The 27,484-nt window shown below is 42.5% G+C and overlaps 1 protein-coding gene across 4 annotated transcripts in view; it reads left to right on the forward strand.

The window, feature by feature from the left end:
• The window catches only part of wipf1 (WAS/WASL interacting protein family member 1), a 102,909-nt gene extending 75,425 nt beyond the window's left edge, over nt 1-27,484 (forward strand). For all 4 annotated transcript variants that reach the window (XM_033023918.1, XM_033023920.1, XM_033023917.1 and 1 more), the window contains 7 exons: nt 87-169; nt 17,170-17,299; nt 18,985-19,167; nt 21,365-22,192; nt 23,984-24,187; nt 25,749-25,862; nt 27,055-27,484. In XM_033023918.1, the coding sequence (XP_032879809.1) occupies nt 128-169; nt 17,170-17,299; nt 18,985-19,167; nt 21,365-22,192; nt 23,984-24,187; nt 25,749-25,862; nt 27,055-27,116 (1,563 nt within the window). In that variant the 5' untranslated portion in view covers nt 87-127 and the 3' untranslated portion in view covers nt 27,117-27,484. The remainder of the gene's footprint in view (nt 1-86; nt 170-17,169; nt 17,300-18,984; nt 19,168-21,364; nt 22,193-23,983; nt 24,188-25,748; nt 25,863-27,054) is intronic.

Raw genomic sequence — 27,484 nt, forward strand, 5'->3', positions numbered from 1 at the left:
TGCTGGAAATTCACAACAGTGTTCTGTTTTATTCGATGAGCATTGAACGTATAATTTCTAATATTATCTTTGTTCTCATTCCATAGGATATTGAAAATATATTCAGCTCACACATTGAGTACGAAAGATGCCTCCTCCCCCACCACCTCCCCCTCCAATTTTTTCACAGGTAAGAATGACTCAACATTGCTAGATTTTTTGGCAGATTCTGTTTTTCATCCCTTTCTGTGTTTTTTTTAATTAAAATGCTGTTACATTGCTAATATCAGGATGTTTTTACAGTTGATCTTCCTTTATGGTGGTTGCACTGATAATTTCACCAGCCTTGCTGGTAACTCCACCAAAGTTATCTGGAATGGAGAGCTTGCTGATGCTGAGGACCAGTAGGTACTTCCAGATAGTTTCTTCCTTTCTGAGGTTGTACATGTCCCAGTTTGGCCCAGTTTGGCTTTCTCCAACACTGAAGGTACAACATCATGGTCTCTCACCTTGTGCGCCTGTTTCCTACACTGCTTCCTCTCATCCACATCATGGGGCAGAATTAATCATCGGGGTTAGGGGAGCCATCACTTGTGATCAGCAATGGGTTTTCTTGATATTTGATCTGAAGCAGTGAAATGTTAATAAGTCCAGAGCCAGTGTTGGGAATCCCAGGTCTACATGCTCACTGCTGTATCCATCTTTGGTCTCATCACTTTTAGAATCCACTGTGCACTACCTTTCCCTGCATCTATGCATCCAACTAGTTGGGGTCTTATTCAGGATTGCAATGTAGGAGTCAAAGTTGATAAGAAGTTTAAAAAATAGCTCCAGTTGCATTTTACGCTGCCTTATCTTCTTTCACCTTGACTCCATTTTCCAACACTATCACCATATCCCTTGATTTCATTGATGCCCAGAAATGTATGGTTTTCTGATTTGAGGACTGAGCTTCCACAGATCTCTGGGGTGGAAAGTTCAGTGGATAAGATTATTTTCAGACGGTACTTTTTCAATACTTTCTCACAACATGGAGAGATGTTATTTGAGTCATTGCCAGCTCATAGTATGATCTCATTCCCCTGCTGATGGTATTTGTGGCCTATTCTCTCCATAATTCTATTAGATTCTCTCAGCCTTTGCCACCCATTTACACAGACGCCAATTAACCTATCAACGTGCATGTCTTTGGGATGTGGGAGGAAACCAGAACACCTGGAGGAAATCTGAGCCATCACAGTGAAAATTCAAATTCCAGAATGTTCCATAGGTCAGGATCAAATCCGTGTTGCTGGAGCTGTGAGGCAGCACCTTTAACAGTGGTGCTACGATGCCACCCAGTTCCACAATTGAGGTAGTGGTCTTTAACTTACTGCTGATCTCGGTTCTAAAGCTTTTCTTTGATTGTTATCTCCTTATTGAAACTTTCTACAACTGCTAAGTGTTAAACCTGCTCAAAGGTTTAAATTCAACTTGGCTGGCATTGCAACTATAATATCTTGTATTTATATAGTACTTTGTATGAGAAAGACCCAAATTACTTCACAGATACATTGTCAAATTTGATATTGATAATAAGATGGGTAACAAAAAGATTCTTGGTCAAAATGGTGGGTTTTAAGGAGCATCTTTAAGAGAGGAAATGATCTACTGAGCCTGAAAGGTTTTGGAAAGCTAGGATGTTAGATCGAAACCCTTCTTCAGAACCCTTCTTCTTCAGAAATGATTTCTTCTGAAGAAGGGTTTCGACCCGAAACATCGCCTATTTCCTTCGCTCCATAGATGCTGCTGCACCCGCTGAGTTTCTCCAGCATTTATGTATACCTTCGATTTTCCAGCATCTGCAGTTCCTTCTTAAACATAAATAAATAGAATGTTAGATCTTTGGGCTTTGGCAATTGGAAATATAGCTGCTAATTGTGGGGCAATTTAAATCATCATCTGACTGTCAGAATAGAAAGAGCATGAAACTTGCTTGGATGTTTACAGCAAGCTGTTGGTGGGGGGTTGGGGGAGGAGGGAAATTAGTTATTGGTGGACAGAAATCGGTGATTTCAGCTTCACCAGGTTTAGAGTATGATTATCTGAGGTGGTTTGTATAGTTTTAGTTTTTAGCTATGATTAGTTTATTATTGTCATATGTACCGATGTCCAGTGAAAATCATTTTGTTTCATGCTATCCAGTCAAAGAAAAAAACATACATTACGACAATCAAGCCACCCACAGTGTACAGATACAGGATAAAGGGTATAATATTTAGTGCAAGATAAAGTCTGATTAAAGATAGTTCAAAGGTCTCCAATGAGGTAGACAGGAGTTCAAGATTGCACTCCTGGGAAGTTAACACTGACAATTATGATAATTTCAGCAGCATCTTAATTAAGATGCCATCTTTAGACTGGATAGTCTCGGCTTGTACACGCTAGAATTTAGAAGATTGAGGGGGGATCTTATAGAAACTTACAAAATTCTTAAGGGGTTGGACAGGCTAGATGCAGGAAGATTATTCCCGATGTTGGGGAAGTCCAGAACTAGGGGTCACAGTTTAAGGATAAGAGGGAAGTCTTTTAGGACCGAGATGAGAAAATCATTTTTTACACAGAGAGTGGTGAATCTGTGGAATTTTCTGCCACAGAAGGTAGTTGAGGCCAGTTCATTGGCTATATTTAAGAGGGAGTTAGATGTGGCCCTTGTGGCTAAATGAATCGGGGGGTATGGAGAGAAGGCAGGGGTGGGATACTGAGTTGGATGATCAGCCATGATCATATTGAATGGCGGTGCAGGCTCGAAGGGCCGAATGGCCTACTCCTGCACCTATTTTCTATGTTTCTATGTAAAGCATAGCAGTAATAGATGGCACAGAAGTGTAGATATTTGGCCACGGTGAAAGTGGTTATGTGATTCTGTGCTCACCTCTGAGGCATGTATAATATTCAGAGTCTTAATGGTATGATTCAGCCTTTGTGACCAGAGTTAGTTGCAGAGCCCAGATTTTGCAAAAAATATTGTGATGTGGCCTGAACTCTATTTCATCGAGAACATCCAGAAGCTACAGATATATAAACACAGAAATCATCACATTGTTTTCAAATACTTTATACATGTATAATATCATTGTTGCATGTATCACGATGCTTGTTTCTTATGGAACCAACTTTGACAGAAACAAAACGCTTGATTGATCAGAAACGATTCCATTTCCACAGATGCTTTTTGATTTGCTTAGTATTTCTAACGTTTTCTGTATTATTGGAGATTTTGAATTTGCTGATTTCGGGTTTTGAAGGCTTATGGTGCAGTAAAATGTTTCAGAGTTTATGGACAAATGCATGAGAGTCATCTCGGGCCAGACTCCCAAGGGACAGGTTCATTTCAGTTTTGTACTATTACTGAGTGAAAATAAAAATAAAAATAAAAACACAACATTCAGAATTACTCAGCAGGTCATGCATCTCTGTGGAAAGAGAAGCGCAGTCAACGTTTCAGTCCAATAACCCTTCATCAGAACTGATCTAAATTTAATTCAGTTTAGTAAAAACAGAACTGGAAATCAAAATTAAACCTAATTTATATATCAGATTGAAACATTGATTAGCGAGACCCTTCTTGATGTACTTATATATTGTCATAATTAAATGTTGAATAAGTATATGAAGCATTAAGTTTGAATAATTGAGAGCTAATGATTTGAGAAAAGAGTAAAGAAATACAAGAAAAAAATCATTTAGCCCATCATACCCAGTCTGTCATTCAAAGGGGTCCAGAAGACATCGGAGTAGAATTAGGCCATTCAGCCCATCAAGTCTACTCTACTATTCAATCACAGCTGATCCATTTGTCCCCTCAACCCCATTCTCCTGCCTTCTCCCCTAACCTTTGATGCCCTTCCTAATCAAGAACCTATCAATCTGTGCCTTAAAAATACCTGATGTCTTGGCCTCCACAACCATCTGTGGCAATGAACTCCACTGATTCACCACTCTCTGGCTAATAGTTGATCATTTAATTTTATCTAGAATAACCCCATGTCAATTAATTCACTTGATATTTAATTAACTATTAGTCTGAAGAAGTCTCGATCCAAAAAGTCACAATTTTCTCCAGAAATTCTACCTGACCCACTGATTTAGGCCAGGAATTTGTGTCTATCTTTCATATAAGCCAGCATCTGCAGTTCCTTCCTACCGTGTAATGAAATAATGTTTTCAAAACCAAAATTAGTTGTTCAGACATTGAACTTCGATGTGTGACAAATGTTTTTAGTTTAATGTTTTAAATGCCTCGAGTAAATAAAATGAAAATGATTTTTTTAAAAAAGATGAGGATGATGTTAACTATTTTGAATACAGTATCTCTCATGTGTGAATGCTCTTATTTCATTCTCTCACTGGTAAAGAACTCTTACTGGTTTGCTACTACAGACTACTACAGACTGTTTGTGATTTTATTTGTTCACATAGCAGATATCAGCAGAAAAATGTTTAAGTCCGACTTTAATCACACAGAAAAGGAGATGTGGGGACTGGGAGGCAACGAAAGACACAACCAATAAATCAATGACATCATTAAATTCAAAGTAATCCATTGGTTGTGAAATAACGCTGCCATTGACCATAGGAAACCAGAACGAAATACATTTCTCGCTGGATTTGTGATGTTACTGTGCAGTTGTGCTTGTGTCTCCATCTGGTGGTAGTCTTATATAATTCAATTGTCTCACGTGCATGCACAGTAAAATTCTTTTTTGCATACACTTCAGTAAGATATTGCCATACCTAAGCACAATCCCCGATTAGCAAAGTGTACAGATATAGTCCACTAAGCCCACATGCAAGAGGCACCAGGTTTCAGCGCCATTTTCCAAGTCCAGTCCGCGATTGTGAATAACACAATATGACAGCAAAAGCTGATGACCTAAACAGTAAGGGGAGCATCAAACGACCTAATGCATTACAATTTTGAACATTGACATCAATATCCATGATAATGCTTGTGTGATGGTGGAATATTAAAATAAATGTTATTATCTCTTATCGCCACCCCCTGCTCCATCATTTACATATCAGTGTCCTGTGTAGAAGAACTTTTATTTTTGAAAACCTGGAGATGCAAGGAACTGCAGATGCTGTTTTACAAAAAAAAGACACAAGTGCTGGTGTAACTCAACAGGTCAGGCAGCATCTCTGGAGAACATGAGATCTGAAGAAACAATACCTATCCACTTTTCCAGAGATGCGGCTTCACCTGCTTAGTTACGCTAGCACTTGTCTTTCTTTTAAAACCTATTTGGCCTGGTTGCCTTTAATACCACTTATTCTTCAACCCATCTTGCTTCATTTTGTCTTATTACCAGGGCCTCTTTTTCTGTAATAAATGTACATAGACTTCCCATAAATACATCTCTGCCATTCAGTTCGAGCAATCCATATGGAAATGAGCTTCATATTTGGCATTCCACTTCCATCAACAAGTAGAAAATATGATACTCGTGTCAAAAATGAAACAGTGAGGAAAAGTTTGAATGTGCAAGGAAGAAGAGACAACTCTGGGCCAATCATGGGCTTGGTTCAATTGTAAATTTCGTCCTTTTCATGGTAATGTTTTGTGATAATTACAGATGATATTTCAAATAAAATTGTCTGTATTCTCCTCTAACAATACTCGGCTTGTTATATTGTGCTTTGTTCCTGTTTCAACCACTTCCTCTAGCAACACTGTGGCACAGATCTTTTAATCTTTTAGCGGTTGCTAAAAATGCAAGATCTGCAATTGCAACTATATATCCAAATTTTCCATGTGAATTTCAGAATGGATTCTGTTTCATTATTAAGGAAACATGTTGCAAATATTACTTTGGTCCCTTTTGGTGTAATTGCTCTATTAAAGTTAATCAGGCTTCTAATCAGATATGTTAACTGTTTCAGCATTCAATTACAGCCAGGGCAGGGGCAAAAAATATTGCAGGTGATATTCAACAGGTCGGGCAGTATCTGTGGAGGGAAAGGGATAGTTGATGTGTTGAGTCGAGATAATGTATCAGAACTGAGAGAGTAGAGGGATTGGTGAGGCAGAGGCTGGCAGGTGATAAATGGAACATTGAATATCCCTCTGCCTCTACAGATGCTGCCTGACCCACTGAGTTATTCCGGCAGTTTGCATTTTGCTCCATATTACAGCATCTGCAGTCTTTTGTATCCCCTTTTGTGGCCCGGAACGGGTGCATTGATAGTGACTGGGTGCAGCTGAATTTGGTGTTATCTGTTTGTGAAATTCTGTAAATGACAGTGCTCTGCCTTTCTCTCCATCCACCCCTGCTTCATATTGCTCCACCAACCTAACCCTGCCCCAACAACCTCTTTCCAGTAGTGATGATTTACTTATTACCCAGGTTCATAATGTGGTGAGGATTATGACAGAGTATTCTACAGAGCTCATTATTTCAGGAGATTTCTTTCCTGGCATGATTAATCTTGAATTATTTTTTTTGCTAGAATAGTTCTTTTTAAAGGAAGTGTAGAAGTATTCTTGTGGCATTATATGATATCGGTGTTTGTGTACATGATTGCATACAATTATTGCAGAAGGGAAGAATAGATTAGGTTGACATGATTCAAGAACATAGCTAAAGACCTAATGTGGTAGTCATAAGGAAACAGGCCTTTTAGCCCAACTTGCCCATGCTGACAAAGATGCCCATCTACACTCCTCCTACCTGCCTGTGTTTGGCTCGTATTCTTCTCAACTTTCTTATTCATGTACTTGTCCAAATGTTCAAAATGCAGAGATCATTGTGGTCCTCATAGGGATAATTGGTTGCCTCATTATTCTTTGATATCAGAGTTTCATGAAATATGTGATGAGAGAAAAAGCAAAACTTGGACTTTGGACAGTAGTGATTGGTATATCGTTTTTTGAATAGAAGGAAATGGTTGAAGAAAAGGTGTATTGAGCAGTGATTGGATAGGGATAGAGCAAAATATAATGAGTAGACAGTAAAACAGATTTGGACTATGATAAGGAATGGTGAAAATGTGTTGTGCAAAGCAAGAGGAAAGTTGTAAATGAGTTGTGAACCAGAAAGACATTTTGTTGGAGTAAATGGTCACAAGTTCTAGGAGCAGAATTAGGCCATTCGGCCCATTAAGTGTACTCTGCCATTCAATCATGGCTGATCTATCTTTTGCTCTCAACCTCATTCTCCCCTTCGCCCCATAACGCCGACACCATTACTAAACAAGAATTTGTCAATTTCCACCTTAAAATATTCATTGACGGCCTCCACAGCTGTCTGTTGCAATAAATTCCACAGATTCACCACCCTTTGACTAAAGAAATTCCTTCTCATCTCCTTTCCAAAGGCACGTCTGATTCTGAGGCTATGGCCTCTGGTCCTAGACTCTCCCGCTAGTGGAAACATCCTCTCCACATTCACTCTATCCAGGCCTTTCACTATTCGGTAAGTTTCAATAAGGGGTCCCCTCATCCTTCTAAACTCCAGCGAGTTCAGGCCCAGTGCCTTCAAACGCTCATCATATGTTAACCCAGACAAAGGTTGAGAACAAAGGTTGCTTTTCTATATGTTTATACATAGATGTACATAGATAATAGTGTGTTGTAAGCAACTGTGGGGGCAAATCTGCTTCTGCAACAGGACCCTTTTCTCTTTGTAATGAAATGAGGAATTAGATTTTCCTAGTTCTGAAGGGAGGCGAGATTCTCACAACTTGCTTGGCTTGAGAAGCACAGATGCAGTTACAGGGGAGGGGGTGTGTGTGCATGTAAGAATGACTGATGGATAGAGAGTGGTCCAGGAGACTGAACAGAAATTAAGTGAGGTGAGCAAGTAGCTGGCACCTGACTGGTAGATCATCAAATTACAGGAGATAGACACAAAGTGCTGGAGTAACTCTGGGTCAGGCAGCATCACTGGAGAAAAAAGATGGGTGACGTTTTGGGTCAGGACTCTTTTTCAGACTGAAGGTAGAGGGGAGGAAACTGGAGGTAAGAAAATGCCAGAACAAAGCTGGGCCGGCAACAGATAGAAACATAGAAACATAGAAATTAGGTGCAGGAGTAGGCCATTCGGCCCTTCGAGCCATTCAATATGATCATGGCTGATCATCCAACTCAGTATCCCATACCTGCCTTCTCTCCATACCCTCTGATCCCTTTAGCCACAAGAGCCACATCTAACTCCCTCTTAAATATAGCCAATGAACTGGCCTCAACTACCCTCTGTGGCAGAGAGTTCCAGAGATTCACCACTCTCTGTGTGAAAAAACGTTTTTCTCATCTCGGTTTTAAAGGATTTCCCACTTATCCTTAATCTGTGACCCCTTGTCCTGGACTTCCCCAACATCGGGAACAATCTTCCTGCATCTAGCCTGTCCAACCCCTTAAGAATTTTGTAAGTTTCTATAAGATCCCCTCTCAATCTCCTAAATTCTAGAGAGTATAAACCAAGTCTATCCAGTCTTTCTTCATAAGACAGTCCTGACATCCCATTAATCAGTCTGGTGAACCTTCTCTGCACTCCCTCTATGGCAATAATGTCCTTCCTCAGATTTGGAGACCAAAACTGTACGCAATACTCCAGGTGTGGTCTCACCAAGACCCTGTACAACTACAGTAGAACCTCCCTGCTCCTACACTCAAATCCCTTTGCTATGAAAGCCAACATACCATTCGCTTTCTTCACTGCCTGCTGCACCTGCATGCCTATTTTCAATGACTGGTGTACCATGACACCCAGGTCTCGCTGCATCTCCCCTTTTCCTAATCGGCCACCATTTAGATAATAGTCTGCTTTCCTGTTTTTGCCACCAAAATGGATAACCTCACATTTATCCACATTATACTGCATCTGCCAAACATTTGCCCACTCACCCAGCCTATCCAAGTCACCTTGCAGTCTCCTAGCATCCTCCTCACAGCTAACACTGCCCCCCAGCTTAGTGTCATCCGCAAACTTGGAGATATTGCCTTCAATTCCCTCATCCAGATCATTAATATATATTGTAAATAGCTGGGGTCCCAGCACTGAGCCTTGCGGTACCCCACTAGTCACTGCCCACCATTGTGAAAAGGACCCGTTTACTCCTGCTCTTTGCTTCCTGTTTGCCAGACAGTTCTCTATCCACATCAATACTGAACCCCCAATGCCGTGTGCTTTAAGTTTGTATACTAATCTCTTATGTGGGACCTTGTCGAAAGCCTTCTGGAAGTCCAGATACACCACATCCACTGGTTCTCCCCTATCCACGCTACTAGTTACATCCTCGAAAAATTCTATAAGATTCGTCAGACATGATTTACCTTTCGTAAATCCATGCTGACTTTGTCCAATGATTTCACCACTTTCCAAATGTGCTGCTATCCCATCTTTAATAACTGACTCTAGCAGTTTCCCCACTACCGATGTTAGACTAACTGGTCTGTAATTCCCCGTTTTCTCTCTCCCTCCCTTCTTAAAAAGTGGGGTTACGTTTGCTACCCTCCAGTCCTCAGGAACTACTCCAGAATCTAAAGAGTTTTGAAAGATTATTACTAATGCATCCACTATTTCTGGAGCTACTTCCTTAAGTACTCTGGGATGCAGCCTATCTGGCCCTGGGGATTTATCGGCCTTTAATCCATTCAATTTACCCAACACCACTTCTCGACTAACCTTGATTTCACTCAATTCCTCCAACTCCTTTGACCCGCGGTCCCCTGCTATTTCCGGCAGATTATTTATGTCTTCCTTAGTGAAGACGGACCAAGGAAGGGTGGATCCCATTGTTGGCTGGGGAAGAGCTGAAAACAAAGGGATACCAGGGATGCGAATGTTGCAAATAGTGGTCAACAAGGGGGTGGGGGGAGGGGGGGAAGAGGGAATATTAGGGTTACTTAAAATTAAATAAATCAACGTTCATACTGCTGGGTTGGCAGCTGCTCAAACAAAATATGAGGTGCTGTTCCTCCAATTTGCATGTGACCTCAACCTGGCAGTGTGAACGTTGATTTCTTTAATTTTAAGTAACCCCAAAATTCCTTCTTCTCCCCCCCCACCCCCTTTTTGTCCACTATTTGCAACATTCGCATCCTGGTATCCCTTTGTTTTCGACTCTTCCCTGGTGAAGGCCCAGGTCAGTATGGGAAGGGGAGTTAAAATGTTTGGAAACCAGAAAGTGATGTAGGCCAAGGTGGACTGAGTGCAAGTGTTCAGTGAAGGATTGCCCAGCCTGCGCTTAGTCTCGTGTGTATATCTATATTACTAAAACTCTGTTCTTGACCGGTTTTGGCGATCTGTGCTGCGATTTCCGAGAGAACGCCGCCACCTACGGCCGTCATTTTGGCCACCTCGCTCAGAGCCCCCCTCCGCCGCATGTGTGCTGAGGATTTTTCCCGTCGATGAAATATGAAAGAGATATTAATGATTTTACAAAATTCCCCATTCTCTCTGCTGCTCCTGCTGGTGGGTGGGGGAGGGACTATAAAACCAGGAAGTGGGGTGCCCCAATCAGTCTCTGCAACATGGAGGTCTGAGCTCTGAACAAATGTCTACATAGCTGTGAGTAAGTACCCTTAATTTGGTTTGAAAATGAAAATATGGTTATGGTTAGTTTGAAGGAAAAAAGCACTGCCTGCAAATGGTTGTTTGGGGGGTTTGGGTTCTCTCTCTCTCCCCCCCCCCCCCCTCTCCCTCCTCTCCCCCCCCCCTCCCCCCTCTCCTCTCCCCCCCCCCCCCCCCCCCCCTCTCCTCTCCCCCCCCCCCTCTCCTCTCCCCCCCTCTCCTCTCCCCCCCCCTCCCCCCCCATCTTTCCCCTCTCCCCCACCCCCCCTCTCCCCCCCCTCTCCTCTCCCCCCCCCCTCTCCTCTCCCCCCCTCTCCTCTCTCCCCCCCGTCTCCTCTCCACTCTCCCCTCTCTCCACTCTCCCCTCTCCCCCCCTCTCCTCTCCCCCTCTCCTCTTCCCCCCCTCTCCTCTTCCCCCCCCTCTCCCCCCCCCTCTCCTCCCCTCCCCCCTCCCCTCCCCCCTCTCCTCCCCCCCTCTCCTCTCCCCCCCCCTCTCCTCTCCCCCCCCCTCTCCCTTCTCCCCCCCTCTCTCTCTCCCCCCTCTCCTCTCCCCCCCCTCCTCCCCCCCCTCTCTCCTCCTCCCCCTCTCCTCTCCCCCCCTCCTCTCCCCCCTCCTCCCTCTCCCCCCCCTCTCCTCTCCCCCCCTCCGTCTCTCCTCCTCCTCCTCCTCCTGCCTCCGTCTCCTCTCCTCCCCCTCCTCTCCCCTCCTCTCTCCCTCTCCTCTCCCCCTCCTCTCCTCCGCCCCCCCCTCCCTCTCCCCCCCCTCCCCTCCCCCCTCTCCCTCCCTCCATCCCCCCCCCCTCCCCCCCACCCCCCCCTCCCTCCCCCCCCCCCCCTCCCCCCCCCTCCCTCCCTCCCCCTCCCTGCTCCCCACCTCTCCCCCTCACCCCCCTCTCAGCACCCCCTCTCTCTCCCCCTCACTCTCACCCTCTCTCTCTCCTCCCCTCTCTCTCTGTCTCTGCCCTCACTCTCTACCCCCCCCCCCCCCTCTCTAGGTGTGACTGCAAGTTGGGGGCTATGCGTCAGTAGATAGGGTGGTTATGGGGTAAAAGGAGCAAATTAATAATATTAATATAATATCAAGGGGGTAATTAGCGTGAGTGCGGGGGGGAGAGGGGGGATAGTTAGTGTGTGTGACGCTGCATGCCGCCTCCCCCCCACAACCGCACGTTGGGGGAACAGACCCAACGGGTCTGCACTTGGTCTAGTATTATATATAGGAGCCCACACAGAGAAGAACGGATACAGTAGATGAGGTTGGAGGATCTGCAAGTGAACCTCTGCTTCACCTGAAAGGACTTTTTTTGCATTCTAATTCTTACCAGCCACTTTCTTGAGGATATCCATTCCTGCCAGACTTGAAATTTAATTAAAATAAGTCAGCAGATGGAGTCAAATTACAGTTGTTATTTTCAACAGCAGAGGACACTTGGCTTTCTGCTGCTTCAGCCTTTAATATATCTTTTTCTAAAGCTGTCCACTGATTGGCCCCAAAACCCTTCTCATCTGGCCATACACACTTTATCATTCACTTTACCAAAATAAGTTGCTGATGATTAATTTAGAAAGTTCTTTTGCCAACTTTTGGGAATGCCAGTGGCTTGGTGACAAGTTAAGTTAAAGTAAAACACAGCAGATGGAGTCAAGCTTCCACATGCTACATACTCATTGAAAATATACAGCTCATAAAAATGCCCCACATAAATTAAACATTGACTTATCAAGTTGGCAAACTACAATGCGTGCAAATTATTGAGTGGATTGAGAAATTATGGGACTATATGCTGCCGCCCAGATTTCACCTCTGACTTTGACTCCCAATTTTTGCTTGGCTTCTGCTCATTATATTTCACAGTACCCACTCTATGTTCTTAGTCTGCTACTTCTTGTTACAGTGAATTCTAACCTACTGCCCTAATCTTTCTACACAAATGACCCTTCCATTCCACGGATACCCACTGCCATATCACTTGGTCCATTTGTGAACATGGTCCATTTGTAACTCTGTAACACAGTTACATGAAAAGCACTTAACCTTGCTTCCGTCATGTTTTACTGCAAACCACTTGCAACCTAGTAATCTTAATTAACACAAGGATGACCGCATCCTTGCCTGGTAGATTGTGGTAAAAATTGAGAGTGGAATGAAGCAACTGGGGGGAGTTGTTTGTAGCTCTTGAAATAGTAGTTTTAACGTAGGGCATGGTAACAATGAGGAAATTAGAGATGCATGTCGGTGGATAATACATAGTTGATGAGTCTTTACTGCACACCAGTCTGGCCAAATCAAATCAAATCAATAACAATATGGATGATAAATGCCTAGAAACTATACAAGCTGTATGTCTAATTAATATAATTAGGAACAAACTAGGGAACTGATTACTCTGATATTGTTTAATAAGAAATGAGTAATTAACTTTTTGGAAGGAAGACTCCTTGAAAAGAATGACCAAAATATAACAAGTTTAGATTATGTTTCAAAATTATGGTAATCAATTTGAAAGTCTGTTTTTGTCTTTGGATAGAGGTGCTATGAGCGTCGGATGGCTAGGGTAGGGAAAATACATTGGAGTGTGACAATGAACTGGCTATAAAATGAGTCTGAAACTACGAAAGTTCATGGATCTGATGCTCTAGTTATCATCTTTCAAAACTGATGTTTGAGGTGAAAGATCAGCCATAATCTAGCTGATGATGAATGGTCTCAATGGGTTGGATGTAGAAACAAAGAACTTCAAATGTTGGTAAATTCACAAAGGACACAATGTGCTGGAGAAACTCAGCAGGTCAGGCTGAGTTTGTCTGGAGAACGTGACGAGGTGACGGAGACATTTCTTCAGACATTGTAGGGTGACAGAAGAAAGCTGGAAAAGGGAAAAGGCAGGCCTAAGCGTGGCAGGTAATGGGGGGAGGGGTGGTGGTGTTGGAGGGGAGAAATAGGTGGGAGTCCAAGTGGTGCTCAGGGGGGTGAACAAAGGGGGGCAGGGTTGGAGAAAGAAAATGTGGCGGTTAGTTAGTGGTCACCTGAAAATGGAGAATTCAACGTTCATACCTTTGGGATGAAGCTTATTCCTGCTGTAACTTCTTTTCTTGTGTTATTTCTCTATCCACATAACCTATACATTGTAACTTCTTCCATTAAACAACTATTCCGTTTGTAAACATTGACTTTAAAAACATTGTCACAAACTTTGTTCCTTGTGTTTTTTCAGAGAAACGTTTGAAGATATTCCCAATGGAGGGAGATAATTATGGTTTTTGGCTTTAACTAGAAAACTGTGCGTTCATACATGAGAGTTTATTTTAAAAACTGGGAAGATAGGTATTAACATTTGAATGATCTGTCCTCTATTCTCATAAGCAGTTTTAAAATCATCATGGTTTTCATGACAACATTGACCAAGAACTATTTTATTGGAAAGTATTAATTTGTTTATGGTTGAAAAATAATTTTGGAAAAATATTTGTTTTTAAACAAAATCTGGTTGCTTCAATGGAGGCACGATAATTGGAAAACTGGAAGAACAATATTATTTAATTAATTGGCAAGATGAATTATTGATGCATAATGGTTTTTTTAATTTGTAATGTTAAACAGGTTGTAACATTAATAACTTACCCTTAATAACTTTTCGTTTGATTCCTCCCATTTCCTCCAAATACAAGGCATAGCTATGGGCACACGCATGGGCCCTAGCTATGCCTGCATCTTTGTAGGGTACGTTGAACAATCCTTGTTCGAGATGTACAGTGGCCCTATTCCCGAACCCTACCTCCGCTACATCGACGACTGCATTGGTGCTACCTCCTGCACCCACACACAACTCACTGACTTCATCCATTTCACCACTAACTTCCATCCGGCACTCAAATACACCTGGACCATTTCTGACATTTCCCTACCATTTCTTGACCTCACTATCTCCATCGCAGGTGATAGACTTCTGACCGACATCCACTATAAACCTATTGACTCCCATGGCTATCTGGACTACACTTCTTCCAACCCTGCTTCCTGTAAGGACTCCATCCCCTACTCCCAATTCCTCCATCTACGCCGCATCAGCACCCAGGATGAGATGTTCCACACCAGGGCATCGGAGATGTCCTCATTCTTCAGGGAACGGGGGTTCCCCTCCTCTACCATAAATGAGGCTCTCACCAGGGTTTCTTCTATACCCCGTGACTCTACTCTCACTCCCCATCCCCCCCACTCGGGCAGAGTCCCTCTTGTCCTCACCTTCCACCCTACTAGCCGTCACGTACAACAAATAATCCTCCGTCATTTTCACCACCTCCAACGTGACCCCACCACTTGCCACATCTTCCCATCTCCTCCCCGGTCTGCTTTCCGCAGAGACCGCCCCCTCCGTAACTCCCTGGTCAATTCGTCCCTTCCCACCTGAACCACCCCCTCTCCAGGCACTTTCCCTTGCAACCGCAAGAAATGCTACAATTGTCGCTTTACCTCCCCCCTTGACTCCATTCAAGGACCCAAGCAGTCTTTCCAGGTGCGGCAGAGGTTCACCTGTACTTCCTCCAACCTCATCTATTGCATCCGCTGCTCTAAATGTCAGCTGCTCTACATCGGTGAGACCAAGCGTAGGCTTGGCGATCGCTTCGCCGAACACCTCCGCAATAACCAACCTGATCTCCCAGTGGCTCAGCACTTCAACTCCCCCTCCCATTCCGAATCCGACCTTTCTGTCCTCGGCCTCCTCCGTGGCCAGAGTGAGGATCACCGTAAATTGGAGGAGCAGCACCTCATATTTCGCTGGGGCAGTCTGCACCCCAGCGGTATGAACATTGACTTCTCTAATTTCAGGTAGTCCTTACTTTCTCCTCCCCTTCTCAGCTCTCCCTCAGCCCACTGGCTCCACCTCTCCTTTCTTCTTCCCCCCCCCCCTCCCCCACATCAGTCTGAAGAAGGGTTTTGGCTCGAAACCTTGCCTATTTCCTTCGCTCCATAGATGCTGCCTCACCCGCTGAATTTCTCCAGCATTTTTGTGTACCTTCGATTTTCCAGCATCTGCAGTTCCTTCTTAAACATGTAACATTTGAATTGTGAGTTTGATTTGTAATGGCAATTCTGATAGTTCAGCGTTCAGTGAAACAAAATTGGCCTGTTGCCTTGATTTGGTCATTCTGTCATTGAGTAAGTTAGTTCCTTGAGCTTCCTTTGGAGATAGCAGTATATACAGAATATGAAGTTAGTTATGTCCTATAACATAAGTGTGTAGAGGTAGTTTAGATACAACTTTGGCATTGGGTTTGGTTTTCTTGGTTGAGCGCTTACCCTGGTATTATAGCACAAGTACTTTGTGGTTAAGAAGTAATTACAAATGATATACCAAACAGTTTCAAATCATGGTGGCAGAGTGAATGGGAAGGAAGGACTACTAATAGGAGACTTCACCGTAACTTCACAATAATGATATCTTCTGCCCAAGTAAGATGTACAAACAGAAAGGTTGCATCCACTAAAATGAATACATTGTGTTTGTACAAATTGTTCCTTTCATGACCCCGGTGGGTTTGGGGGGCGGCCTAGGTGCTACATTTTCTGGGTGACTTCCCAGGGGGGGGGGGGATTTCATGTCCAGATTAAAGAAGGTGCCGGAGCACCAGTTGCCCTAAAATCGGTGGTGGACCTATACCGCTAATAGTGCATCATTCACGCCACTCTACTGCAACATTAGCGTAGCGTTTTGTGCTCTGGTTTTTACAATGGTGGTGTCACCGCATAACCTAAATCAATACAATTTCTTCCATTTTCTCCCTCCCTCTTCCATGACCCTACTTCTATTTGGCACTAACTTAAGTGTTTTAGAACCTGCTCCACTTTCCTTCACTGATGGGATATTGATGGGATAAACTCAGTCATACAGCACGGAAATAGGCACCGTCTTGGTTAGCATCCTGGTTACGTTGGCCCAACTTGTCCATGCAAACCAAGGTACCCTATCTAAGCTTGTTCCTTTGCCTGTATTCATCCCTCTCAACCTTTCCAGTACTTGTACCTGTCCATGTGTCTTTTAAATGCTCTTATAATACCTGCCTCGGCAACCTCCTCTGGCAGCTCATTCCCTATATATGGAAAGTTTCATTTTGTAATTGCTACAAAATTAAAATGGTTCTCTTTGTAAGATGTTACCAAAGAAATTCAATCCAATTGATCAACTCCCATACTTGCATTACCAATCCATGAGTATATTGTAACAGAATTACTGCTGCTACACTTCAGACCGGTGTGGTAAGATCTTTTTTTACAACTTGGCAACAGATGTTAGCAAAGCTGCTTAGCAACCTAGCAACAGATGTTTAGAGTTGCTGCCTTACAGTGACAGAGACTCGAGTTTAATCCTGACCACGGGTACTGTCTTTATGGAATTTGTACGTTCTCCCCGTGATCACGTGGGTTTTCTCCGGGTGCTCCGGTTGCACAAAGATGTGCAAATTTGTAGGTTAATTGGCCTCTAAGTTGTCGCTAGTGTGTAGGATAGAACTCGTGTACGAGTGATCGCTGTCAACCACATACTCTGTGGGCTGAAGGGCCTGGTTCCACGCTGTGTCTCTAAATTAAACTAAAAAACGAATGTACTTTTTACTTTATTCCTTTCACAAAAATTAGGCATGTTCTGTAAAACCTGTCCTCGGCAAAGGTGATCAGCCAGGAAGAAATGCGCTTTTGTCAGATATATGCAAGACCAAAAAACTGAAGAAGACTGTTACCAATGATAGGAGTGCACCAGTGGTTAATGGTAAGTTTTGAAAGCTTGATTAGATAAGTTAGACAAATATCTTGTTTTATATGAAAGTATGTTATTTTTAAAAGCTATTCTTGCCCCAGAACAGGATATATCATTCAAAGTCCATAATTCCCTATATGAATTTACTAAACAATCAATATTAAGATATTAAGATAGCTCCAAAATGCAGTTTTAGATTTGCATTTTAGATTACCATTTGGTGTTAGCGTACTGGTTACATTTGCTTACTTTCCTAAAGAAAGGACACTGTGTTTCAAGAAAGAGAATTTTATTCCCTTTAGCCGAAATCTTATTGAGGAAATGTTTAATTTGCACAAACAATGTATTTTTCTTTGGAATAGGAATATAATTCTGGCACATAACATTGCATGAAAAATATATTTATGAGAACATTCGGAATTGCAAATGAGGCCAATTGTATCCTTACCAAATGGACTAGATTGAGATATCAGGCCCATGACAAGATCCCTTGTGCCTGGTCTTGCCATGGCTAGATACAGACAACTGATTCTTGTTGGCCTTCTGCATCATGACTTCAGGTGGCAAGAACTCAGTGGTGATAAGGCTTCATGAACAAAGTCCAGTGACACTTTTGGAATGCCCTCAAGCATTGACAGGAGGCCAAGATATGGACACATTTTTATCTCTAGCTAATGTTGTCGAGGATTTTGTTTTTAAAATCTCTGACATTCAGAAAGATGATTAAAATTGAAAACTAATTTCAAAAACATTTAACTAAAACATTTTTTTAACACACAATGCTAAAAACAATGAAAAATATTGAACGAAAATTATTTAAATTTTTTTTATAATGTTTTAAGATTTTAATTTAAAAAAAATGTTTTTTATAGTTACCTTTCCTCTTGCTTCCTAATTCCCATTGATATCAATGAAGCCTCATATCCAACATCATATAAATCTGGGAAACCCTAATCAGTCACTGGAGAGTCCAGTTGTGAAGTACTGCATCACCTAATTAATTAAGAGATGCAGCTGCCAAACAAATATGCCTTCGGCTCAACAAGTCCATGCCAACCATCGATCACCCATTCATACTAGTTCTATGTTATCCCACTTTTGTATCCAGTCACTACTCACTAGGGGCAATGTTAGAGGGCAAATTAACCTACAGACCCACACATCTTTTGGATGTGGGAGGAAACCAGAGCACCCGTAGCGCAGAACCACAACGAGATTTCAAAACCGGCCGCAACTAAAAATAGGTTGCCGTTTTAAAAATCGGTAATATTTTAGTCGAAGCCAGTTGCGATGCTAGTTGAAGGTGGTTGCCGGAGGTTGCAGGAAGTGGAAGGTCTTACGACTAAAAAATTACCAATTTTTAAAACGGCAACCTATTTTTAGTCGCGGCCGGTTTTGAATTTTTTGAAATAATCGCCGGAACATAGAAGAAGCGGAAACCACTTTCGACCATTAGGGAGACTGACAAAAACCTCCGGAAACCGCACTGAAACCTTGGGTGGGGCGTAAAGTCTCCAGAGGTTTCCTAAGTGGGACGGGCATAAACTTACTTGAATGTCAGTGGATTAAAACCAACGGTTCCAATCCATGTAAGAAGCTTCACAATTTAAAAACTACCCGAGAAGCCATAACATGAAATACTGTATTATGGAGATGATCTATTAATTCTTCCACAAATCAAATGTTGTTTTAAACAGCTCCCAAAGGATCCAGTGGAGGCGGCAGTGGTGGAGGCGGCAGTGGTGGAGGCGGAGGTGGTGGAGGCGGAGGTGGTGGAGGCGGAGGTGGTGGAGGCGGAGGTGGAGGTGGACCTGGTTTAGGAGGATTATTTACTGGTGGAATGCCAAAGCTTAGGTCTGCAGGAACCAGAGACAATTCCGGTAAGTTAGTGTTAATTTTAATGGTTAGAATTCGTCATCATTTATATTTACATGCCTTGTAGTATAGCACAGGACTCTCAACAGAATCACCCACGAACAAATATGGGCAGGAAGAGACCTTCTGGTGCCTTACATCTGTTCTGCCATTAAATAAGATCATGGCTGATCTGAACGTAGCCTCCGAGCCTCCCAGATCGCTCTGGAGAATTCTGAAGCAGCAAGACCCCTCAACAGATAAAGTTCTTCCACGTCTCTCTTTTAATTGGGAACATTTACTCTAAAACGTTGTCTCTGGATGTAGAGTCCTGCATGAGCATTAAATATTCAGCATATCCCTTGGCAAGGTTTCCTCCAAATCTTTTTCTTTTCATTGACGTAACATTTCACTCTTCTAAACTCCGGTTCTTCTCCACCTTTCCTCATAACATGGCACTTGTATTTCCCAAGGGTGGTTTCACAGTAGTAGCAAGCCTTCCCTACTTTTATATTCCAAACCACTTTCAATAAAACCTAACATCACTTTATTTATTGTTATTCTCTTAACCTAATCATTCATGTAGCACCAGACTCAGGAGCAGCTTCCCAGACTACTGAACAGTTAAGGATGTAGTCCCGATCTTCCAACCTACCTCTGTGCCCCTAACTGTGCCCCTAAGCAATGACTCGTCCCCTTTCTTTGTTATGGCCCTGTCCCACGGTACAAGTTCATTCCAAGAGCTCTCCCGAGTTTGCCCTGATTCGAACTCGGAGATTTATGGTAATGGCCGCTCGTCGGTACTCGGTGCTCTCATGAACATTTTTCAACATGTTGAAAAATCTTCAAGAGTCCTCCCGAGCTTACCTGCCATTAGCGAGTCTTCCCGAGCACCTGCCGTTAATGTTGCGAGCCGCAAAGAGACGTCCCCGAGCTCCGACGTACCCGCTACATTCATTTTCCGTGCTTATCACGAGTTTGATTTTTTTGTAAACTCGGGAGAGCTCTTGGAATGAACTTGTACCGTGGGACAGGGCTATAAAGCTGTGCCCTTTTATCAGACTTGCCAGTGTGAGGTATCCAGGAATCCTCCTGAATGGTGCAGGCAGATGCAATAGCTTGATAATTTAGGGGTATCTATTTGTCCTCCCATTTACAATGGTGATCTCACACACTGCATTTTCAAGGCCTTCTGATGGAAACTTAAAACAATTAAAATCTGAATATGGTGCAGAGTTTTGGATTGTGCATTATATTACAGACTCCAGAAAACTGTTGCCAATTTAACTATGACTTGTTGCAAAACTATTTTATCTGGGTAAATATTTGAGCTAAATATTGTTGTCCACCTGTCACCTTGTAATTTGAAATTATTCTTGCGAAGTAATTTATTTCTTATGAATGTAATTTAGAAGTCTAATTGTATTCCTGGAGTACCATGCAATAATGGTTTGCATTTTATCTGTGACAGTCAGATTCAAATACCTTGCAAAGATAAAAAACTAAAGACACGGTGGGAGTAATTTAGTTGTAAATGCTACTTGACTGGCGAGACCAGTGATTTGGGATAGGAAAAAAATGATTAAGAAAACCTAATACTGTTGTATTAAATGTAATATAACACAGAAAGTATACTGTCGGCTTGCATCACAGTTTGGTTTGGGAACACCTCTTCCCAAGACCGCAGTACTCTACAGAGAATTGTTGATGTAGCCCAGTCCATCACACAGGCCACTGACTCCATCTGTACTTCATGATACCTCTGGAAAGCAGCTTACATAATCAAAAACTTGTCTCACCCTGGTTATTCCTGCTTCTGTCTGCTCCCTTCGAGCAGACGATACAGAAGCTGGAAAGTGCCCTTACGAGACTCAGGGACAACTTCTTCCCTTTGTCGTCAGGTTTCTGAACGGTCCTTCCTTAAGCTAGGATACTGTTCGATTCACCTCTACCCCATTGAGGACAAAGGACTCTGTCTATGAACTGATGCACTACAAATGCAGAGAACTATATTCTGCACTCATCATCTTCTCCTTTTTTTTCTATTGTACTTGAGTTTGATGATTATTTATGTATAGTATTACCTGCTCTGATTGGATAGCATGCAAAATAAAGCTCTACACTATATCTCAGTACATGTGGTGTGTAATAAACCTGAATTTTTTTTTTACAAAAGTACTTATGTTTCAGTATATCCTTATTTCATTGCATTAACATCCACAGATTCTGGAGGAGGACGACCAACATTAATGCCTCCAAGTGCAAGATTGACTGGTCCCAGACCATTTGTACCAAACAATGCCCCACCAAAGTTGCCTGGGTCATTGTCATTTCCAAGGAGTAGTAATCCTGAGCCTCCAAGAAATAAATTCCCTCCACCAAGTCAACCAAAATCTTCAAGGCCGGACATAGGTTCGAGGTCTGATGCAGGCCCACCACCTGTACCTAGTGCACCACGACCATCATCATCTAGTACGCCCAGCAGAGGTCCTCCACCCTTTCCAGGAAATCGGCCGTCAAACACGGGGCCTTCTCTACCCAATCGCAATCAAGGGTCTACCCGTCATTTCTCTCCAACTACTCCACATAGCAATACAAATAGGTCTCATCCGACTCACAGCTCTGGCAGGGTTGTTGAAGATAAGCCTTCTCCATCAACTCTTCCAACTCACAATACTAACAGACCTCCGTTGCCTCCTACTCCTGCCAGGATGATGGATGATAAGCCTCCACCACCACCTAATATAAATAGGCCTTCAATGAATAGGGATGGCCCTCCACTCCCACCACCACAGCATCAAAAACCACCTGTCCCTCAAACACCCAGGCCAACTCCCTCCTTCCAAGCTCCTCCCCCGCCACCACCCAACCGACCAGGACCTCCACAAAGTCATCATGGTGCCTCTACAGATGCTGAAGTTCCAAGGCTTCCTCAAAGGAATATGTCCCTCCACGGCACTCCTTCGCTTTCTCCTGGGACAGTTCGAAGTGGTCCTCTTCCTCCCAGTGAGAGACCTCCACCACCTGTAAGAGATCCTCCCAGCAGATCAGGTATGTTGACCAAACATTACAAAATGCCTATGGGCAGCAAGGTGTCCTGAGAGAGACTAGGGCAATTGAGAAGCCAGGTAACGTGTGCAGGCAGCAAGCCAGACCTGACAAAATAGAGAACTTATCTGCTTCTTTCAATTGCTGTATTAAATACGTAACACTATATAAAGCAATCCAGGAGTCTTGATCTCTTACGTTGCCAGCCTTGAATAATTTCTTGACATTTCCAACAGTTCAGTTGATCATTCATCACAGATTAGACCTTCATATACTCGAAATAGCTGTTACTTGTGCATTAGCGCTATCCAAAAAGTAATGGAAATGCTCAGCAGGTCAGCAAGAGGAACAGTTAATGTTTTGGGTTCATGTCAGAACTCAAGCAATTTTTGATTTTCATTTACTCTCCACAAAGTAACGAGTTAGTTGAATATTTTCACTCATCCCACAGTTACTACATCAATGATTGTCCATTCTTTCTCCCAATTTATTTTTGGACTTCCTGCAGTGATCAAAGATGAAAGTAATCTACGTTTGAGAACATGGTGTAATGGTGGTAGTCAGTGGTTAAAAATACATCAAATTGGCAGAACAGGTGACACAGTGGGAGAGCTGCTGCCTTAGTCAAGTCAAGTCACATTTATTTATATAGCACATTTAAAAAACAACTCTCGTTGGCCAAAGTGCTTTACATTTGTTATAAGAATAGCACAACAAAAACAAACTACATACATCTATACATGTAGCCCTCACTCAGAGGACGTCAGGAAAGGCTTGGGAGTATAGATAAGTCTTTAGTCTTGACTTAAAAGAGTCGATGGAGGGGGCAGTTCTGATGGGAAGAGGGATGCTGTTCCACAGTCTAGGGGCTGCAACCGCAAAGGCGCGGTCGCCCCTGAGCTTATGCCTAGACCGTGGGATATTCAGCAACCCCAAGTCGGCCGATCTGAGGGGCCTGGAGGTGGAGTGGTGGGTGAGAAGACTTTTTATGTAGGTGGGGGCAAGCCCATTGAGGGCTTTGTAGACATGGAGGAGAATCTTGAAGTTTATACGGAACCGCACAGGGAGCCAGTGGAGAGAGGCCAGGATCGGGGTGATGTGGTCCCTTTTTCCCCTTAGAGCGCCAGAGACCCGGTTGCTATCCTGACAACGGGTGCTGTCTGTATGGAGTTTGTAAGTTCTCCCCACGACTGAGCGGGTTTTCTCTGGGTGCTCTGGTTTTCCACCCACGCTCCAAAGACATACAGATTTGTAGGTTAATTGGCTGCGGTAAAAATTGTAAATTGTCCCTAATGTGTAGGATAGTGCTAGTGTACGGGGTGATTGCTGGTCTGGGTGGGCCGAAGGGCCTATTTTCATGCTGTTAAACTAAACTGGTAAACCATTAAGCATTGTGAAAAAAGCAAAATGTTAGAAATATTTAACAATGGGAATCTTACTGACCATAGGAAATTCAAGTAGTTTTTCTGGGTTTTCAAGATAAAGATGATAGAAAAAGAAGAAAAATTATTCGCTGTAATGATTTAAAAATATAATTCAAGCATAAATGCAAGTAGTTTTTGGTGATAATTAGAGAATATAGATTTGAATACTAATAGTTAAATATTTCTCAATTTATTCGGAGACAGCTTTTGATTGGCAACACGATGGGATGTTGCACTAACACAGAGAAATGCAAGCAGGTGGACTAATGTAGATGGGACATCTTGGTTGGCATGGGCTAGTTGGGCCAAAGGGCCTGTTTCTGTACAGTATGACTCTGACTCTAATTGTGTACCGACCCATGTATGACAGGACCTCTTCCTCCACCCCCTCCGGGAGGCAGAAACGGCGGTGGACAGAAAGCACCACCCGTCCCACAGCCCCCAAGTCGAATGGGTTTGGACAACATGAGGAGTGGCTTCAGGCCCCCACTGCCACCTGACCGAGGAAGCCCTGTACCCCCACCAACAACAATGAGGAATGGCTTTCAGGAGTCGTCACAGGCAGTGTGTGAAGGTAAACACCACCCATATTTCACCATCCCCTCATTTTAATTTTATGGAATAAATGGATGTTTGATTCTCAACATAAACTGGTGTTTAGGTGACTAGTTAATTCTCAAATGAACGTGATTAGATGACTAGTTAATTCTCAAGTGAACTGGTGATTTAGATGTTTCATTGAACTAACAGATTTGACGTATTTCCAGGTTAAATGTCCCAACCCTCATATTCTATTCTACATTAGGCTGAGATCAGCTGTTCTCAATCATGATTTGATAATAAACTCACCCAGAATGTTCCTCGCTTTTGCCTATGTTCTTCCCTCTCCTCTGGAAGCATGTTATGCTTGTACAATGCTTTTGGTAGGGAATCTGCGGTAATATTTGGAGGGAATCTGTGTCAACTAGAGCTGGCACACGGTGTCCTTCACATTAATTTTAATGGCAGTAGCATTTGCAAGAAACTTAAGTTAGACTTTTTAAACTATTTGCATCTTTGAGCATTTCAGTGGTTTCAAGTGTTCTTCAGAGATTTTTTTTAAACAGTCTAAGTTTTAATTGCTTGAACATATGATGCATTCAACTGGGTTTCACAGTTCTGGATAAAATGGATGTGGGGTTTAGGGAGAATATCTTACCTGATTATCTATTCCGTGAACAGAGCTTGTTCTAGTTCTCCATCACTATCTGGAATATGCCTATGGATGTTTATAGTCTCATTATAATGGATTCAGCTGGTTCTTCATCACAAGCTTCAGCTATTAGAAACATAGAAAATAGGTGCAGGAGTAGGCCATTTGGCCCTTCGAGCCAGCACCGCCATTCAATATGATCATGGCTGATCATCCAAAATCAGTACCCCATTCCTGCTTTCTCCCCATATCTCTTGATTCCGTTAGTCCTAAGAGCTATATCTATCTCTTGAAAATATCCAGTGAATTGGCTTCCATTACCTTCTGTGGCAGAGAATTCCACAGATTCCCAACTCTCTGTGTGAAAAAGTTTTTCCTCATCCCAGTCCTAAATGGCCTACCCCTTATTCTTAAACTGTGACCCCTGGTTCTGGACTCCCCCAACATTGGGAACATTTTTCCTGCATCTAGCCTGTCCAATCCCTTACGAATTTTATATGTTTCAATAAGATGTCTTCACATCCTTCTAAATTCCAGCGTATATAAACCCAGCCGATCCATTCTTTCATCGTATGTCAGTCCCGCCATCCCGGGAATTAACCTGGTGAATCTACGCTGCACTCCCTCAATAGCAAGAATGTCCTTCCTCAAATTAGGAGACCAAAACAGCACACAGTACTCCAGGTGTGGTCACACCAGGGCCCTGTACAACTGCAGTAGGACCTCTTTGCTCCGATACACAAATCCTCTTGCGATGAAGGCCAACATGCCATTTGTATTCATCACTGCCTGGTGTACCTGCAATTTGGATTGCTGAGATAAATTGTGAGTTTATTTGGATGTCAACAGCAAGAGCAGGTAATTTGCTTTGTGAATATGGATCCTGACTTATTCTGATCCCCTTTAATGGTGAAATTAACAACTGTTCTTGTTCTGTCCACAGATGAATGGGAAGGCAAATTTTCTTTCCATTCCATTTCAGACCTTCCACCTCCAGAACCATATGTAAACTTTACAAAAACTTATCCTAGTAAACAAAGCAAGGCAGAAATCAGAGGTGAGTGACAGGTATTTTATGTTCCTTTATGAAGTGTGAAACATTAGAAGTGAAAAAACACTTTTTATTTGAAACACATTAAATTTGGTGAAATACAGTCGCCCAAGAATTTTATTGCATAGTTATTCCTTTTATCATGGGAATTTAACAAACAAATTCATTAAAAATCATTGGAGTGATCTAGTTATTAGTCCTGCTGCACTTCTTGTTTCCATTTCTGGAGGTCAGAACAGCCCTGTTGTCAAGAGTGTTTAATTGTCATATGCACAGGAACTGGAACAATGAAATTCTTGCTTGCTGCAACTTTATAGCACATTAAATGAAACAACACAACAAATAAATTACCAGTTGTAGGTGAAACTGGAGCTTGATGGTGCAAGCCAAAGTTTGTGATTTTCTCAATGGTATAATAGCAGGCAAATATTCGGTCAAATAATTGACCAGCACGGGGGCGAGGCGATAGAGTTGCTGCCTTACAGCTCCAGAGACCCGGGTTTGATCCTGACTACAGTGCTGTCTGTACGGAGTTTGTATATTCTCCCTGTGACTGCATGGGTTTTCTCCGGGTGCTTCTGTTCCCTCTCATGCTCCAATGACGTACAGGTTTGTAGGTTAATTGGCATCTGTAAAAATTGTAAATTGTACCTAGTATGTAGGATAGTGTTAGTGTACGAGGATCGTTGGGCGGTGAGGATTTGGTGGGCTGAAGGACTTATTTCCACGCTGTAACTTAAAACTAATTGCCTCATTGTCAAGGTAGCAGCAGTAAGCTTGTATTTCTGGTAATAACTTTTATCTTAGAAAGGTTGGGGTGAAATTCTGGCAAAGGTTGAGGGGGGTGGGGGGGGAGGTAGAAAAATATATGTTAATGTACTTTGCTTAAAATAGGTGAATAACAGGCAAACATGTAACAGACAAACCAGTAAAAAATATGCTGAATTATATTTCGTCGGGAGATAAATTAATTCAAAGGGTTTCCTCTCTACTATTTGAGGCTTTATTCATTGCTTGCGGATGTGGAAAAAAAGTTGAAATTAAGATTTTTTAAAAATTCCATTAATACGCAAATCATTAAATCTTCTTGTGCCATGCTGCACAAAATCTTATTCACTTCTCAAATTGTACTTGGCTTCAATTATTACAGTTAAAACTCTGATAATCCTGTGGTTATTTAAACTTTTTATTTTAACAGATACGTTCCGAAGTGAGCGGGGAGCTCCACCTCTTCCACCAATTCCACCTACACCAAGGTGAAACAGACTGGCTGTTCAAAGATCTCGCAAAACCATCCTGTCCTTGTGAGACCATTTTGCACGCTTAACTGCAGACTATTGCTAAAGTGACATTAAATTTTCCTCTATCAGCTCCAGTCAACGTCAGCAGTGGAAATGGTGGCTTGCTGGCATTTTGTTTGTGATACTTAAGTCATCTGGAATTTAAAATGTACTATATGCTTTTTGACTGCTTTAATGTAAAACATTTGTTTACATTATTATGGACCAGAATAAATGTATTTTGCAAGAATATTTCTATAACCCATTTCATTTCAAGGTATATATTATGGGTGCTCAATGTATTAAAAAAATGTTTTAATAAAATCAGGCCCTTTGGCAGTAACCAAA

Source organism: Amblyraja radiata, chromosome 7 (genome assembly GCF_010909765.2).
Source record: "Amblyraja radiata isolate CabotCenter1 chromosome 7, sAmbRad1.1.pri, whole genome shotgun sequence".
Taxonomy (NCBI): domain Eukaryota; kingdom Metazoa; phylum Chordata; class Chondrichthyes; order Rajiformes; family Rajidae; genus Amblyraja; species Amblyraja radiata.